We start from the raw sequence: 18,238 nt of genomic DNA, 5'->3' as shown, positions 1-18,238 counted from the left end.
GGCCAAGCTTCCCGCCAGAGTGGGGGGTTGCAGTGGCCTGGGGAAACTCCAACTGGCGGCATGCCTTTGAAGCTTCCCTTTGCTCATCCTGGGGGAGGAGATTTCTCACCTCACCCAGGATGTGCATTGTTGCAGGCCCGGGAGAGCAGGGGCTCTCCCACCCAGGGGTCCAGCAACGTGTCTGCTGTGTGGCAGCCTGGGCAGCCCCAGAGCAGACGTGGATTGCAAGTTAGCTGTAAGGGGGCATCTTCTAAGATGCCCTCTGGGGTGCTTAGTACATTAAATCCTACACTGGCATCAGTGTGGGTTCAATGTGCTGAGAAGTTTGATACCAAACTTCCCAGGCTTCAGTGTTGCCAATATGGTGCTGTGGAGCTCGTGTTTGACAAGCTCTCAGCACCATGTATTCTTAAATGACAGCACTGCACTTACAGTGCCCAGGAATGGACCCGGGTACTGTAGGGGCACAGGGCTCCTGCTCCTGTGCCCACACCATAGGCGTAATGCACCCAGCTAGAGGGGTGGCTGACATATGCCTTGGCAGTGTAGGTGATGGGCATGGTACACAGTGATGTGTGCCATGTCGACTCTTTGTTTTGTCCTGCACCCAGACACTCAGCCTGCAAGGGCAGTGTGTGTGTGTAAGGGTACAGGGCCTCTGAGGGTGGCACAATGAGTGCTGCAGCCCTTAGAGGCCTTCCCTGGTCACAAGGCCCTGGGTACCATTTACTAGGGGCTGACATGTGGCTAGGGTTTGCCAATTTGGAGTTTGTGTGGTTTAAGGAAGGAACATAGGCCCTGGGCACCTGATTGGCAGGAACCCAGGGTACACTCAATCGAAGTACATTCAGCAATTTAGCAAAAAGTGGGGGCATACCATGCAAGAAAGATGGCACTTTCTCACATTCACTATTAGAACATGCCACACACACACAAGGGCATGTCCTACCTTATCCTTACAATGCACCCTGCCCTTGGGCCTACCATAGGGTGTCTGATATGAAGAAAAGGGAAGGTTTAGGGACTGGCAAGTGGGTGCACTTGCCCAGTCAGCATGACAGTACCAGACTGCACGCAGGCTCTGCAATGGCAGACCTTAGACACACTTTTACAGGCTGCTTCTGTGGGTGGCACAACCAGTGCTGCAAGCCCACCAGCAGCCTTTGGATTTACAAGCCCTGGGCACTCCTGGTTCACTGTACTAGGGTCTGACAGGTAAACCAAACCAACCAATCATGGCATCACAAATTCATACATTAATTTACAATAGGGAGCACTTGCACTGTGGCACTGGACATGATGCTTCAAGTGACTTCATCAATGTAAAGGCCTTACTGCTTGCCAAACAGCCTTTACAACTGCACACATTAATATATCTTTCAGCTAGCAGCAGGTGCTCACCTTTGAGAAGAGACAAAGCCGCAATGTACCCTACTTCGTCAATACATGCTATGCTTTTGCACTGATGCTAAACACTCTCACCTCTCCAGGACTTAATAGGCATTGTACAAAAGAAAAGTAAAAGAATATGACTCCAACAGAAAGGGCAGGCATTGGCAGTTCGGCGTCGGGTCTGATATGTTTTCCTGCCATTTGCCATACACATTGAATATTAAATCATAATACAAATCACGTTATGCGATTATTTAATCACCATTGTGAATTGCACATAAAGGTGGAAAATTGGGGGAGCCGAGCCCAGCCTCAAAAAAAATAATATATATATATATATATATATATATATATATATATATATATATATATATATATATATATATATATATCACTCACAAACTTCCGGTAGTCCGGGGCTTTGCTGCATGTCGGTCCGTAGCGGAATCCGGTATTCCGTAAATAAAAGAAGCTACATACACTTCAAGATGCTTAATATGTTTATTCCGTAACAGATCACATCCTACCGACGCGTTTCGCCTTTACGGCTTGTTCACAGTACGGCAAGTCGTATTTCGCTTCCGTATTATAGATAGACACAGTGCATAAACATAGAAAGTTGTCACGCCCATTCCTGGTCACAATTCATAAGCACCATATTGTAATGTACATTGTATCATGATTGCAAGGATCGTAAAATAAGATAGTTAAACGGTAAAGTGCAAGTGCATATTAATTCAGTGCAAGCATTTGTCATTTCATGTCATAACCGTCAATGTCATACCCTTTATATACGTAAGATATCGGTTCAGATCGTCTATTCCAAAGCTTCCTGCTCAAGTGGGCTCACAGGTACTGTAAGGGAGAGTTTATACATCACACACGGGTATACATGTATTAAATAATACCCATTGATTTCTTGGTAGTCAGACCCCATTGGGCATTAACAATTTATCACATGGTAATATTACCCAAAGTTGTTATACTTATTCATGACATTTCAACTTACATTTGCTTCATCACAATATTCTATCAATAACTGACTCTTCATATTATGCTTACGAGCCTTGCCGCTAATAATACTATTATTTCCAGATGGTGCACGTTCCTGTTTGCACTAACGGAAAAAAAAAAACACTCCTATTGTGATGTTAATAAAAAAACATATCTGATTACCAAGAAATTCTTTAAAGCATTTAATCCTTCAGTGGCTGCCCCAACATCTGTATGTAATCTGCATACATATTTAGAATTTTTCCTTTAATATAAGAGTGACTAAGTCACTGGCTCTTCTTGGGCTATACAACCACCAAATGTGATCGGACATTGCACCTTACCTGGATCTAATTCCAGAGGACAAGTGAAGTAAAGAAAAGTAAATCCTTTGCATGAGAGAGCCTCAGCTATGGTCCATCGGCTCTGCAAAGGACATAATCAGCACAGACTTCAGACAGTTGGCAGGAGCAGTGGTTCTCTTTAGGCAAGGCTGGTTAAGGTGCATGTCTTTCAGGCCTTGCGTTCAGAGCATAATCCTGGATATACCATTTGATGGCAAAGACAACTTCGGCTGTTATGTTGACAATGCACTGTAGAACATCAAGGTGAATACTGATACAGCCAGGTTGCAAGGTCTTGTGCAACTGTGCTACCAGAAGCCCAGTCTTGGAGCCATGGGCTGAAGTCCAGCTTTTTACAGAGGAAGATATCAACCCTACTGTTGATGCCATGCAATATTTCCATCCTTCTGTTGATCTTATGTACAGACTCACTTTATACAGAGAGGAGGAAGGGATGCAACCAGCCCAAATAGCAGGACACAAGTAGACTTGGATTTCTTACCGGCCTCCACTGCACCGCACACGCACAGGGTCTGGCAGTGGGAGAATCCCGGCGTTACTCCAGTATTGGAGCTTTCAGGGATTCCCATAGCTTGCATCATTCCCCGTCGTCAGAATGGGAGTCTCGGTACACAAAATAACATAGCAGTAGGTACAAAGAGAAAGAAAAATGCCTAGGCCTCATTCCGTTTTGTAGCATATCTACCACTTTTTGTAAAAGAGACCAAAATAGAGCAACAGCCAATCAGATTAGCCTCACCCCACAGAACCTTCCTGAGAGAACCTCCGAGCTCTGCTCACTTCAACTCTAGTTGACTACTTTTTTCTACATTTTTCTTCAGAATTGTTTGGTGTTTCATTCAGAAATGTCTGACTAGGAGAATAAAGCCCTTTTTAAGCCTTGTTCCACCTGTGGCAAGAAGGGGCTGTATGTGGAGGACCGGCATAAGGACTGCATTTATTGCCTGTACCCGGATCATAGGGCAGCGGACTGCAAGATCTGCCGCCCCTTCTCTACGAAGACCCTCCGGGACCGTGAGGGTCGCCTTCTCACTTGGCTCCAGAAGGTAAAGTCAAGGAAGGGACCTCTGTCAAGTGACAGTGAGGACTCATCATCTGGCACCTCATCTCGCAAGTCAGTGAAAAGGTGTAGGGCTTCCCCTTCACCATCCTCTGAACGTCCTGTTAAGGCCACAAAAAAGACCCCCCGTGAGTCTGAGAGCCGGAGTCCGAGTAAATCTCCTCACCACGTGCAAAGGAGAGGGAAGGAGTATCTGCAGCTGTGGTGGAGTCTGCTAAGACGTTTAAGAAGCCCTCTTCTCTATCTTCTGAGAAATCAGAAAAAGATTCCAGATAGTCGACGACACCGCAGAAGACTCCGTCAACGAAAACTTCAAAATCTCAGGTGAAGAAAGTTACACCGTTGACGGGCTCGTCGACGGTGCCTTCTACTCACACATCGACGTCAGCGTCGACGGGAGCATTGACAACGGTTACGGCGACGACGAGAGTGTCGACGACGGTGGCGGCGACAACCGTGTCGTCCACGAGAGCAATGACTACGTCGATGATGACGACGGCAGGAGTGTCGACGGTCTCGTCGACGGCAGCGTCGACGGTCTCGTCGACGACGCCTATCTCTTCTTAGATGATTCAACCGTTGACGGTGCATCTTCCGTCGACGACCTCGTTGATGATAGTTTCTCTTTCAACTCCATCGCAGATGGTACCGTCGACAACATCTTCGTCGATGGAGAGGATTACAATATCCTTAAAGAGAATAACACCTGATATGACGTCACCAAGGAGGGTTGCCCCCTTGCCTCCCGCGCTGTTGCTCGAAGAAGAAGAGTACTCTGACAAGGATGATCAGGATTATTGTGGCTATGCCCATAGTCCCTCACAATTGTTGGTCAAATGTCAAGACACTGATTCGGAGGGCGACTACACTCCTGGGTACTCATACCAACAATCCTCTTGTCGCCAGGACAGCGCAGGCCAAGAGTTGGTTACGGTCCCTTCTTCGCTCCTGGCAGATCTCCAGGGCATGTTGCGGGATTATAGGAAGAGGGTTTCTCAAGCTCCTCCTCCTCCATCTTCGACTTTCTCTGCAGTACATACTGTGCCTACACCATTGGCTCCTGCAGTGTTTTCTCCGGGAGAACCATCCCAGATGGTTTCACAGTCGCAGGTCTCCAGCCCAGGTTTACCTCCAGTAGTCCCGGATTTTCATGATGATTCCTCGGACTAGGATCAGGATGATGGCAACAGGTCTAACCAGTGTGTTGAGTGGGAGGACTGTGTGATCCCGGATCCTGCTTCACCTACTCCGGATCCAGTGGATTCTCCCCCGGCAGACATTGGGGGTTTTCACAAGCTGATGGAAAGAGCCTCCAGTAGATTCCAGCTTCCTATGCCGTCAGTTCAAACGAAATGCTTCCTTTATGATTTTAAGGAGCCCTACAGGAAAGTGGTCCGTTCCATTCCCATTGTCGGCCATGTCTGGGACGAGGGTTTGAAGGCGATGAAGAACCCGGCTACTGTTATTCCAGTTTTGCCACGCCTAGAGAAGAAGTACAAGGTGCCTGGGGATAGTCCAGCGCCCTTGGCCGGTCAACCGAAGCCGGATTCGGTAATGTCCCAGGCGGCGCAAAGAAAGTCACGCAATCCTTCTGCGCCACTGACGACTCCTCCCGATAAGGAAGGCAGGCGCCTTGATAATGCGGGGAAAAGGTTTTCCTCTATGGCGAGTCTTTTAGTACGGGCAGCGAATGCGTTGGTGATCCTTGGTAGGTACGATCGCCAAATGTGGTGCGACCTTTCACCATATTTGGACCAGCTCCCACAGGAGTCCAAGGCGGAGGCCAAGAAAATTCTACAGGAGGGAGAGGCTAAATCAGCGGAGGTGATCGACTGCGCCATTGATATCGCCGCAACAGCTTTTCGTGCACTGGCAGGCGCAGCTGTTCTTCGTCGCCAGGGCTGGCTCCTGGCAACATGGTTCTGACCGGAGGTTCAGAACAAAATCCTTGACCTCCCGTTTGATGGTGAGGCATTGTTTGGGAAACATGTCGACGATGCCCTCCAGGACATTAAAAAAGATACGGAGACGGCACGGTCTCTAGGCAATCTTCAGTATCGAAAGGTTTCTTTCCGTGGGGCCAGAGGGAAGAGTACCACATCCTACAGAGGCTTGTACCAACAACAACGGTACTCTTCTTATGGTTCGACGTCTCAGTCGTATCGCCCACCGTACCAACAACGACAAGGCCAGACCTCGTCTTTCTCTCGCTCCAACACTAGAGGAAAGCAGAATCGCCAGGGACGTGACACCTCCAAGAGACAATAGCGGCGTTCTGGCTCTGCCTACTGTACCCACCTCCCCGCTAACACCTGTGGGAGGCAGGGTGTCTCAATACCTCCACAACTGGAAACGGATAACATCGGACCGTTGGGTGCTCAACATCATTCGAGATGGCCATACGCTGGAGTTTCTTCATATACCACCTTCCAAGCCCCATGTCGCTATGCCTCCAAAACCTCTGCGTCACTTACGGCTTAAAGTTCATCAGATGCTCTTCAAGGGAACAGTGGAGCCGGTTCCCCTGTCTCAGAGGGGGGAGGGTTTCTACTCCAGGTTTTTCCTGGTCAAGAAGATGCTGGAGAAATGGCGCCCCATTTCAGATCTCAGGGAGCTCAACACCTATCTCATCAGTCAATCCTTTTGGATGGTCTCTCTACAGGATATCTTACGTCACCTCAACCCGGGAGATTTCATGGCCACTCTCGATCTCGTGGATGCGTATTTTCACATACCCATTCATCCAGCCCACAGGAGGTTTCTACGATTCACAGTAGCCAAGAGCCACTTCCAATTCACAGTTTTACCCTTTGGACTTTGCTCTGCCCCGAGGATCTTTACCAATGTGCTGGCACCGGTGGCAGCTTTCCTAAGGAAACAGCATTTTCAAATCTTCCCCTACCTGGAAGACTGGTTGCTGAAGGCTCCGTCCAGGCGGACAGCGGAGGAAAACAGTTGAGGCATGTACGACACTGTTCAGCAATCTGGGTCTGACTCTCAACAGGAAGAAGTCGTCTCTCTGTCCGTCAAACAGAGCACGGTTCCTAGGGGCTAACTTGGACACGTCTCTCAACAAGGCTTTTCCATCCTTCGAAAGGCAAGAAAAACTAAGGTCTTAGGCTCATTTGTTGAGAAAAAGAAAGTGTCTTTCAGTACGCTGTTACAAATCCCTTCTAGGAGTGATTTCTTCATGCATCCCTCTGATACCTCACTGCAGATTGCGGATGCGATTTCTTCAAGAGCAACTAGACATGCAGTGGCAACAAGTTCATGGCTCTTTCGACGACACGGTGGGGATTACTGCGGCAATGAAGGAAGCCGCCTTGTGGTGGACACAGGAGGAGAATTTATCCCAAAGGTCTATCCTTCGTAATCAATCCAGCTCCTCAAGTTGTCACAACAGATGCCTCGCTGGAAGGCTAGGGTGCGGTGCTTCAGGACTTTCACGTAAACGGGCATTGGTTGGCCCGGCACCGCCTTCTTCACATCAACCTCCTGGAGCTCAGAGCGATTTGTCTGGCTCTTCAAGCATTTCTTCCACGTTTGCAGGGTTCGGCGGTTCTCGTCCGCACGGACAACACCACGGCCATGCACTACATCAACAAGGAAGGGGGTACCAGATCTCTTCCGTTGTCGCAGGAGGCCCAAAGAATTTGGGAATGGGCGATCCTGCACGGACTATCACTCACGGCAGAACACTTACCAGAAGTGCTAAATGAAAAGGCGGACAGACTCAGCAGGCTTTCGTCAGTCAGCCATGAGTGGGAACTCAACCAGATGGTCTTGGATGACATTCACAGGTGGGGCACACCCTCAATAGATCTCTTTGCTACCCCGGTGAACACAAAAGTTCTACGCAAGCAAAGTTCACCATCGCGGATCACTGGGGAATGCACTTTTGATAGCTTGGTCAAGAGCATTTGTGTACGCCTTTCCCCCCCTTCCGTTAATTCCGAGGATACTCGGGAAGATCAAATCGGAGCCATGCAAGATGATCCTAATAGCCCCAGCTTGGCCGAGGCAGTTTTGGTTCACGGAGCTTCACCTTCTTTCTCTGGTCCCTCCACGCCCTCTACGGGCGATCCCGGATCTTCTCACGATGTCCCAGGGCCAGATCTGGCATCCAGATCCTCGTTCCTTACACCTCTCAGCATGGCTCCTGAGCAGCGAGAATTCCTAGATCTTCATCTCTCGGACGAGATAAGGAATGTTCTCTCTCAGGCTAGAGCTCCTTCCACTAATAAGACTTACCGTCTAAAATGGAAACGCTTTTGCATCTGGTGCCAACAGCAAGGTGTGGACCCTTTCTTGTCTCAGCCTCATCAAGTTCTTCCTTATTTCCTGTCCTTGGCTAAGGCAGGTCTGGCTCATTCGTCCATAAAGGTTCACTTGGCTGCAGTTTCTCGCTACAGCCTCTGGGCCTTCTCTTTGGTCCTCTAGAATTGTCAAACAATTTCTCAAAGGCCTGTTTCGAGTCTTTCCTCCTGTGAGGCCTCCGCCTCCCACATGGCATTTGAACTTGGTTCTCACCCAGCTGATGAAGCCTCCCTTTGAACCGGTTCATCGAGTAGATTTGAAATTCCTCTCTTGGAAATTAGCACTCCTTCTTGCTCTCACTTCGGCAAGACTTATTGGAGAATTACAAGCTCTCACAATCCAGAAACCTTTCCTCCAATTCAAAAGGAATACAGTAATTCTAAGGACTAATCCAAAGTTCATACCAAAGGTGCCCTCGGATTTTCATTTAAAGGAGCCGGTAATTCTCAAGGCTTTCTTTCCTCAGCCATCTTCACCGGCGGAAAGGGCACTTCATTCGCTGTACGTGCAGCGGTGCTTGAAATTTTATCTGGACTGTACTAAAGATTTTCGGAAATCTTCTCAAATGTTCATTGCATTCAGTGCTCCCTGCAAAGGCTTACCCCTGTCCAAGCAGGGTATTGCTCGATGGATCTCCAGTGCTATACAGTTCTGTCATTCTGCAGCGGACAACCCTCTAGAGGGCAGAATTAGAGCACACTCGACAAGGTCCATGACTTCCTCTACGGCTCTCTTTGCGGGGGTCCAGATTAAAGACATGTGCAGGGCTGCAACTTGGAGCAGAACGCACACCTTCACAAGACATTACTGCCTGGAGACCTTGGCACAAGAAGACACGGCTGTAGGCCAGGCAGTCCTGAGGAACTTCTTCCATCGATAGATATGCTACAAAAGGGAATGAGGCCTAGGCCTTTTTCTTTCTCTTTTGTACCTATTGCTATGTTATTTTGTGTACCGAGACTCCCATTCCGACGACGGGGAATGATACAAGCTATGGGAATCTATGAAAGTTACCAATACTGGAGAACCAAAGTTACAGGTAAGTAACTTGTTTTCTTAGTGCCCATGTGGGAATCTGTTACATCATACAAGCAAGACGATGACACCTACATAAACTCCAGGCAAATATCATGTCCATGCACTAGAAAAAGGTCCATAATCCCACAGTTCATCTTAGCAAAATGAGTTGTTTTTTTCTTGTTTGAAAAAAATACTGCAATTTGTGTCTGATTCTTGACCTGTGGCAGGTGAAAGAGTAACTCTAGACATGTTTGTTTCACTTAGTTATGCTGAAGGATGCCCTTCACCTGCTTCTGGAAGGAAAATGTATAATATCCTTAGACCTGTAGGACATAAATGTTCATGCTCACATCTACACCAACAGTCACAAGTTTCTAATGTTTGAGATGGCTATACCCATTTCAAAATACTGCCCATATGCCACCAAAGATTCAAGGATTTGTATGAAGTGCATTGTGCCAGCAGATAATTTCCAGGGAAAAGAAGTGTAGGAGGCTGGCTCTGTATATACTATACCAAAGTAAGGTATAGTGTGCACAGAGGCTCAAGTAGATCATACTAAAAGTTCTATTTGTGGTAGGGTCGGGGAGCAGTTAGGCTTATCAGAGGGTAGTGTTAAGCATATATTGTACACACTCAGGCAAGAAATGATAGCACACACTTAGACTGAATCCAGACAAATTGTTTGGTATAAAAAGTTATTTTATTTTCCTGAACCAAGAAATACTCAGTTGCATCTAAGTAACAGATTTCAAAGAAGTAATACTTTAAAAAATGCATTATGAATTGTTTTATTAGATAGAAGAAATGCTTTACAGTCTTAGAAATGCTTTTGTAATTGTCAATCGGGAACAGTAGCACTTCGCAATGTGAAAAATAGAAAGTTGTTTGCAATAGATAGAATGCAATGCAATCCTATGGGAGGAAAAACGTGTTATGCATTAACAGGTAAGTACTGGATTTGCAATCTTAGTCTTTGGGGGTTTGGACCAACACTGTGCAAGGTTCAGTTTAAGGTAGGTACTGCGCCACAAGCGTCACTGGGTTGGCCAGGTGCAGCGGTCACTGGGCACACTGTAAATTAATGAAGACTGGGGGCACCTTGGAGAGGCGCGGTGTGCAGGTAAGTACCCACAGTTTCAGGGCGTTAAGATCAGCACGGGCCCTGCAAAGCTACATCACCAGCGGTACAGGGTCGGGCGCCCAATGCATTCAATGGGGACTCTCAGTCGCACAAAGAGGCTGCAGGCTCTGACCAGGAGGCCGGCTGAAGGCGACCACCAGCTGCACACATAATTTAGAAGGTTGAGGAGATCGAGGGACCATCGGTAGGGCTCTCCAAGGTCGAAGGGCTGAGCAGGGGTACCTTTTGGTGTCGGATCTTCTTGGTTGGAGCCGGTCGCAGTCAAGGAGACCCTTTGTGCCGAGGCTGCAGGCAACTTCATGGGGTCCAGTAGAGGTCAGCCACCGAAGGTCGACGAGGTCAGGATCGCCAGGGAGACTTCACTGGATAGCTGAGCAAAGCAAATTTGGGCTATGGGCATCGGGTGCAGCGTGGGCAGGGGTCATGGATCTGCCTGGATCTGGAATTCTTGGTGTAGTTTCTTTTGGTCAGGGCTGTTGTCCTTGGGAAATCTGGTCTTGGCTGAAGAGTGGCAGTCTTCCTGGGGTTCTTGGGAGTCGCTGGCCGCGGGACAGGAGTCGTCTTCTTTGCAGGGTTGTTGAGCAGGAGATTGGCCGGAAGGGTTAAGGCCAAATCAGTAGTCTTATTCCGTGCTTGGCTGCACAGATCTTCTTCATCCTTTTTCTTTTTGGGTCACAAGAATCTGACGATAAAGGTTCAGGGGTGCCCCTAAATATCGAATTTATGGGTGTTACAGGTACTGGCAGATGGTAGCCAATGGGCTAGTTGCCTTGGGGAGGGGGCATCCCCATAACCTGATTCCTGATTGGGTCGAATCCTTCCATTCAAGATGGAGGAATTTCTTAGGAGGGGGGTCACCGTGGTCCAGGGCACATTAGGGGTGGTGCTGGCAGAAAGGGGACACGCCTCTCCTGACTACTAATTTTCCCACCAACCTTGCCACCAAAAGTGCGGCTTGGTCAAGGGGGCGGGCATTTCTACTGGCTGGAGATGCCCTGGCTAGCATATCAAAGGGCATGCCTGCATTTTAGAGTAGAGACTGACATAAAGTAAAATCATTGACCAGCCTGAGCACCTCTGTACCAGCGTCTGTGCACTCTGGTTGTCTTCCTTGGTCTCAGGAAGGCTTCCACTGGTGGACGTAGTCATTTTTCGTGTATTATGGCCTTCTTTATTGATTAGAGAGAAGGTTTACTAGCCAACAAGGTAGTATGCACTGCGCACTGTGCACTGGGTTTCTAGAAAACCCTTTTAATGATTTGACATTTCAATCAAACAAGGAGTATGATAAAACCAATATTTAAAGCCAACATTTGCACATGAATTTATAACTTCTTGTATTTAGTTATACATCATAATCATTATGGTAATTATCACATTAGACATTGCGCAATTTTGAAAATCATAATGTGTGCTCATTACATCATGAAAAACACATGTAACAATAATGTACAAGATGCTTTAAAACAAGCCCGATGCATTTCGGGACTGGAGCGTCCCTTCCTCAGGGGCAACCTGTAAGAAAGATCATCTTTGTTAAAGCAACAGGTAATCTTACTGACCGTTTAAAAAAAGGCTGCATGTGGGTGCCATTACGTGAAATAATCCAAGCGTGCAGAGTCATGCGTCAAAAAATAGAACCTGTATTTGGTATATTACAACAGGATCTTCCGAGTGCAGTAAGTGAACAAGAAAGAGATATGTGACAAAGAGAATGAACACGCTGAGAGATTTGTTGACAGTAATGAGTATTATCTGTGAACTCTGATAGTATGTGGAAAGACGACACTGGATGTCAAGGAACTATGATAAAAGGAGAGAACAAAAAGACCAAGTGTGTGAAAATACGTGTAAGGAAAAAGACTTACCTAGATGAGCACACAATATACGACTAAGGGAAATTCCACGACAATGCTGTAGAAGTAAGAAAAAAAGAAACGAAAATTGTAGTGGAAGGGATAAAAACTAGCGTCAGTGACGGAAGAAAGCGCATGCCAATATAAATTACCTGATAATGTGCAGTGAAGCACAATACTAGCTGGGTGCGAGTAGCGAGTATCCAAGTTAGCAACAAAAGTGGAAATCGACTGAAATGAGACCAGCAATAATGAGTGAACCAATCGATGAAAAACACGGTGAAACACAAATCAGGCGGTATACAAAAACACTCACCCAGATGTAGAGAACGCTAGTGCCCAGCAATCAATAATCAAGGGGAACTGGGGAGTTCAAATGACGATATCTGGAATATAAATAATCCGAATGAAAAACGGGGTAACGTGAAAGCGATAACGAGATGAAAGAGACTGGAAATAATGCTGACCTGATAATTTCTTAGGCGTGACCCGACGGTAGACGGGAACGTGAACTGCTAGCTGAAACTTGCGAAAACGCATACTAACTCGGTGCTAATGAACGCATTACAAAATGAAGGAGGACTAGATGGCACAAACCGGGGGGAGCCATCTTGAAGTGGATAAAACAATTCTAGTCTGTGTGAGGCAGAAGCTCCAACAGGAAAAATTAAAAAAGATGTGTGAAACATGTAGTAGAACACATTAACCAGTGTGAAAAAAATGAATGAAATGATTAAAAAATGAACACAATATCCAAAAAATAAATACAAAGAAGGTCTAAATAATTTGTCCATTGACCTGCTCAAGAAAGGAAAACCAAAAAGTGTAAAAGGCCCTAACGCTATAGGCACATGTGGTCAGCGCCAAAAGTAAATAACACGGGGATCTGCAGAAAGTGCTGAAAAGGGAAAAATATACAATGTGTCTACTCCTACAGATGCACCAGGGAGAATCGAAAGATCGGTAAAAGGTGAGATAAATATTAGAAGGGTGTTAAATATAAAGATAAACGAAGGATACAAAATGTAAATTAACTAGTGAAGAAGAAAAAAGAAGAGAGAAGTGTGAAAGAAAACGTGAGTAGATGATTAAACTAAATGAATAAATAAGTGACATACAACCTCCACCATTAACATTGAGCACTAGGTTTTTCCTTTGTCCCTTAAGGGAACGGTTTTTGAACATTAATATCCTCTTAACCATTTTTCTTGACATTTTCCTTATTACCATTATAATCTTTCTGATTCATCTTAAACCAAAGTTTCTAATTTCTTTGACTATATTGTTGTTGCCTATCGTACCACATGCACTTGTTGCTTTCTATGATAAGTGTACTGCTGCTTCAGTTCTGCATCCTCTGTACCTGTGAATGTCCAAATTTGTGTTACTGAAATAAAAACAATTTGTGCGTCGAGAACAATTCTTGTTTTTTGCTTTTATTTGAATATGTGTTAGTGACTTTTGGACATTCTGCTCTGATCTCTTGCAGGTTGTGGCATACAGCATGTGCCAGCAAGGAAGGAGAAGTGGTTGTTTTTGGTGGATGTGCCAACAATTTGCTTGCCCATCACAAAGCGGTATATTTGTCATTTTGTTATGTAATTTTTAAAAATCTGTATCATTATTACATTCCATAGCTTTTTGAACATTTCTTAACTGGTCATTAAAACTGCAAACGAGTTTGAAGAGTATGTCACAAACTGTTATTGATCAACTTAACCAAGGCCATCTTTGTTTTTTCAGGCTCATAGTAATGAAACACTTGTGTTTAATATTCAACCCAAATCTCTTGTGAGGTAAAGACATATTTCTATATTCTTATTTTTTGTTTTTGCTGGAAGGGGAACCTGTTTCATGTTCTTTTACTCTACAGTCTATTAACAGTGCAAAAGGAACTGCTAAAGGTAGAATTTTACACTAAACATGATGATCTTTAATAGTTGCTTACTGTGAAACATGATATTACAGGTCTAACAAGGTAGATATCTTTGCTCTGTTCTAACGAGCTATGATGAGTTATGATCTTTACACTATTTGTTATATGACCTAAACTTGCCCATTAAACATTATTTTTAGTGTTTCATACGTTTGGCAGTGATTGTGGTATGAACGAGTAGTGCAACAGGTTTTGAATAGGTAGGTATGATAAATGGTTTCACTGATATGAATCTTATGTTTGTATGCCCAGACATATAGGTGTCTTACTCACTGTACCATAGGACTCAAGCTACACCCTACTAATGAGCCCCAAGCAGTGCAAAACTGGTCTTGGGTTGCTTGTGATCTCTTCCAGAGGGGGCCTCGTCTGACAGTTTAGAACAGACTCTTCCCATTGAGCGAAGGGCCGGTACCGATTTGCAGAAGGTGGGCCTTTGTGTAGAGTGTCATGGTGGAGGAATGTCACGAACTGGAATGTGGACCTAGGCGATTGCCAGTGATTGAGATCAATTGAAGCATTCCATCCATCACCTTGTTGTTGCATTATGTTTGTGGCTACAGTAAACCATACTGATCAAAAGAAAGAAGATTTTTTTGAAAAATTGTTTGTATCTTGATTTGATTTTTCCAGACTTTGATTGCGATATTGAGATTGCTGGGCAAATGTGATGGAGTGCCCGGTCCACCAAACCTTCGATCCCCCTACCTCATTTAGGGACGGCCAGACCTTAACTTTTCTGCAAACAGAGCCCCAGTTGGCCTTGTCAATGGAAGACTTCCTCAGTCAGAGAAGGGGCTGTTGGATGAAGCACATTATGCCATCCACCATCTTTAGGGTGGACGTTGTAATTTATTATTTTCCTGTTCATGACTGCCAGAAAATGTCTGACTATGAGGGACAGAAAATAAATGACTCCCATGCCCTGGGACAAAATTCTCAGACTGTGTGGGGTCATCACTATTTTATTTTTCTGAAATCAACTTCCACTTTTGCAGTTTGTTTCAGAAAACAAATGTGAAAACAATTGGTAAAATACTGTCAAACCGAGCAACTTTTTGTACATTGAGAGGAATCACCATGATGGTGGTCCCTTTCAATGTACCATGGTCTCATGGTCATCTCTAAATTTGGCGGACGGTAGTCCAATGTTGTACACTGGACATAATGTCCTACCCCACCCTGACGGGGCAGAATACCATTCATCAAACTATAAATCAACGTCTAGGTTAGGTTATCAATTAACACTGAAAGGAATCGTAGCCAAATGTTGGTTTATCGATTTCATGTTTTGTATCCCATCCATATATAGACCATACTTTAACAACATAAAACTGAGTTCAGCAAGGGTGGCTTTTAACAACAGGGTTGTTAAATGCCATCTGCTGGGCTTAATGCACATGTCTGGCATCCTATAGTTAGTTAGAACTTGAACCTGGACTTGGCCAGACTCATGTTCAAATCCTTGGGTCTCATGCTGTCAGCATCAACTTCAACTCTTTAACGACTGCATGTTCATTTGCTGTAGTATCTCTGACGCATGTTGCAATCGTCAAGGCTTTCCACATCTAACTATACATTGGTGAAAGCTAATGTGGGAGAGGTGCTGCCCCCCCCCCTTTGTTTCCAAATTGTGGACTGACTTCCTCCAAAGTGGAGACTTTTTCCTCCCTACCTTATTTCCATGCTGCATGCTTTCTTGACTGATGAATGCTACATCTTCATGTCCCGTACTCAGTACCTTGACTGAACCAGGACTGTCTAATCTACTGATCAACTGTTAAGTCCAATTTGAAAGCAATGGAAGTAGAGGCCTGTAGCCAAGCTCAGCATTTCTAAACTTTGCATTAGACATACCTCTTTCTGCTGTCGAACACAGTCTACCAGACCTAAATCAGCTTAAGTAGAATTCTGCTACCATTTGACTGTCCGCGATTTCTAAGGTAGTTGAGTAGACTAATCTAAATACATTCTTCAGCCATTACACTCTTAAGACTTCCTTTTCATGCAGTGCACTATTTGTGCTTAAACTGCTCACTTTTTTCACCCTTCTGTTCTCCTTGTGTGCGATACTTCCCACAGTTTGAGAAAGTAAGAGAGCCAAGATATAGGATAAAGTTATCTTAAGGTGAGTCTGCTATACCTCCTCTATGAGCTATCCCCTATTATCAGTGGCCACAAAAACACTGAGAAGCTGCTTTCTTTAACTACTAAACTGAAGAGGAAGCAAAACCCACACATGTGTATGTACAACTGAAAACCCTATTGCGAGATGCTTGGAATAATTATTATTTTAAACCCTGTGGAAGCAGTTTCTGGTTTCTTCACTATTTGCAACAGTTATTTGCTTGTACAAATGGTGTGCTCTGTATTGTAGTAATTGTAAGGACTATACCCTACTGATATAGTAATTTGGATAGGCCTGTTAATCGGCATTGTGTCTGATTAACCTATTATGTCACACAATGATTCTTATGTCCCTTATCACCATCGTGCAGATGGGGAACAGACCTCTCGCTGACTTTGTTTTGCAGTAACCTCATTCTGTTGAGACACTCTTTGGCACAGTAATTCTGATTGACATAATCTCCTTTAAAGTCACACTATGTCCTTGTTTTAGGGTACAGTAATACTGATGGACACGTTCTGTGTCAGTAATATTTAGGGGCACTGGAATTTAGTAGCTGTTTGGACGATGTTTTTATGATGTGACTAGGGCAAAGGAGTTGGTCATTGGTATTATCTTGGTGAGATGATGGTAGAAATTGGAGGTGAAAACAAATGTTACAATTTCTGTATTTTTACATTCAGTGTAAAGCATTTTAATGTAGGGAACAGTTTTCCAGTTGTATTTATAACAGTGACCATATTAATTATATAGTCTATAGTTAGAGAATAGAATATCTATCATACAGATAATAATTGTTGGGCTGTGTTTTGCACCTACCTTGCTCATAAAATCTACTGGAAGTCTGCTTTGTTTTTAACATAACATGATTATTTTTTCTTAAAGGTTGTGCCTGGAAGCCGTCATTTGCTTCAAAGACATTTTGTCCAGCTCCTTGGACTGCCTTCCCAAGCACCTGCTTCACAGTGTCTACCTGCGAGCTGCAAGCATTAACACCTCTGGATCCTGAAGCTTTTACTAGCTGCACCTCCCTGAGCTTGCATGGACAAGGAATTTTATTGTCATATTGTATTGCAAATGTTTGTGACTTTGTATAGTTATAGTTGCACTGTTTTAGGTAGCAGCTTTCCATCTCATGCCTTTGCATACAAAATACTTACTCATGTATAAATATGCAATAAATACATGGATTTGATCTTGTACATTTATTATGGCTTCTACCAAAATTAAGGTGAGACCCCGTGTTATGATAAATATACTGAGCAGAGTGACAGACTATTTATAAAGGATTTATCTTCATTTTCTAGGAGCATGCCCATGAATGATGATTTTTGAAGTATGTAAATGTGACATTTTAAAACTGAAGTTTGTTACTTTCACTGTCCTAGAAGGGGTTTTTCATTACTGAATGTATCTGTTTGGTCATCAAACAACACAAGAAGTTAGCTTTATGTTTCTGCACAGCATCTACTTTTTGTGATTACTGGCTTTTCATAATACAAGCATTGATCTCCCCCAAGAGTTCATTAGAGTTAGCCCTTTAACTAGCTTTTTTTTTTTTGCAAATTGAGAGATACATTGTCCAAGCCATTTTTAGGGCGAGCATCAGCACGCATGCTCTGTCTGCAAGACCTGCTGCAATCACTCTGAGTGTAATCCCACGTGCTGCTTACCATTGGTTCTCTCCTGCATCTCTCTTCTTTGCTGCCTTCTCATTGGGTAGTGCTCCGATACATCACTTCCGGGCACTGGCCAACTACAGTTTCTTTAAGCTGTATGTTTGTATATGCTCCTTTGAGGACTACTTCTTACTCGTTCTTAGATGTGGCCTTTTCTTCCTAACATCGGTATTTGTAATTATGATTCTATTTCGATTCACCATTGTTTGTTTATTTTTATTCATTCCAATTTGCATTTTCTTGTAAGCACGCCATTTTTTATATAATTGTATTGGTTCTGGTTAACATTTTTTTTGTAGGCGCGGGAGAGCCTACATCAAGACTCTAATCGGGTTCATAAGTCCCAAA

The 18,238-nt window shown here is 44.6% G+C and overlaps 1 protein-coding gene across 2 annotated transcripts in view; it reads left to right on the top strand.

Annotated features, from left to right (window-relative positions):
- KLHDC2 (kelch domain containing 2) overlaps window positions 1–17,406 on the top strand; it is a 141,661-nt gene extending 124,255 nt beyond the window's left edge. For both annotated transcript variants that reach the window (XM_085627009.1, XM_085627008.1), the window contains exons 11-13: window positions 13,637–13,724; window positions 13,891–13,943; window positions 17,097–17,406. In XM_085627009.1, the coding sequence (XP_085483135.1) occupies window positions 13,637–13,724; window positions 13,891–13,943; window positions 17,097–17,220 (265 nt within the window). In that variant the 3' untranslated portion in view covers window positions 17,221–17,406. The remainder of the gene's footprint in view (window positions 1–13,636; window positions 13,725–13,890; window positions 13,944–17,096) is intronic.
- Window positions 17,407–18,238: the final 832 nt, after the last annotated feature.

This window comes from Triturus cristatus, chromosome 9 (assembly GCF_964204655.1).
Source record: "Triturus cristatus chromosome 9, aTriCri1.1, whole genome shotgun sequence".
Taxonomy (NCBI): Eukaryota; Metazoa; Chordata; class Amphibia; order Caudata; family Salamandridae; genus Triturus; species Triturus cristatus.
Note: the sequence above shows the minus strand (reverse complement) of the source record. Positions and strands in the feature narration are given on the sequence as shown.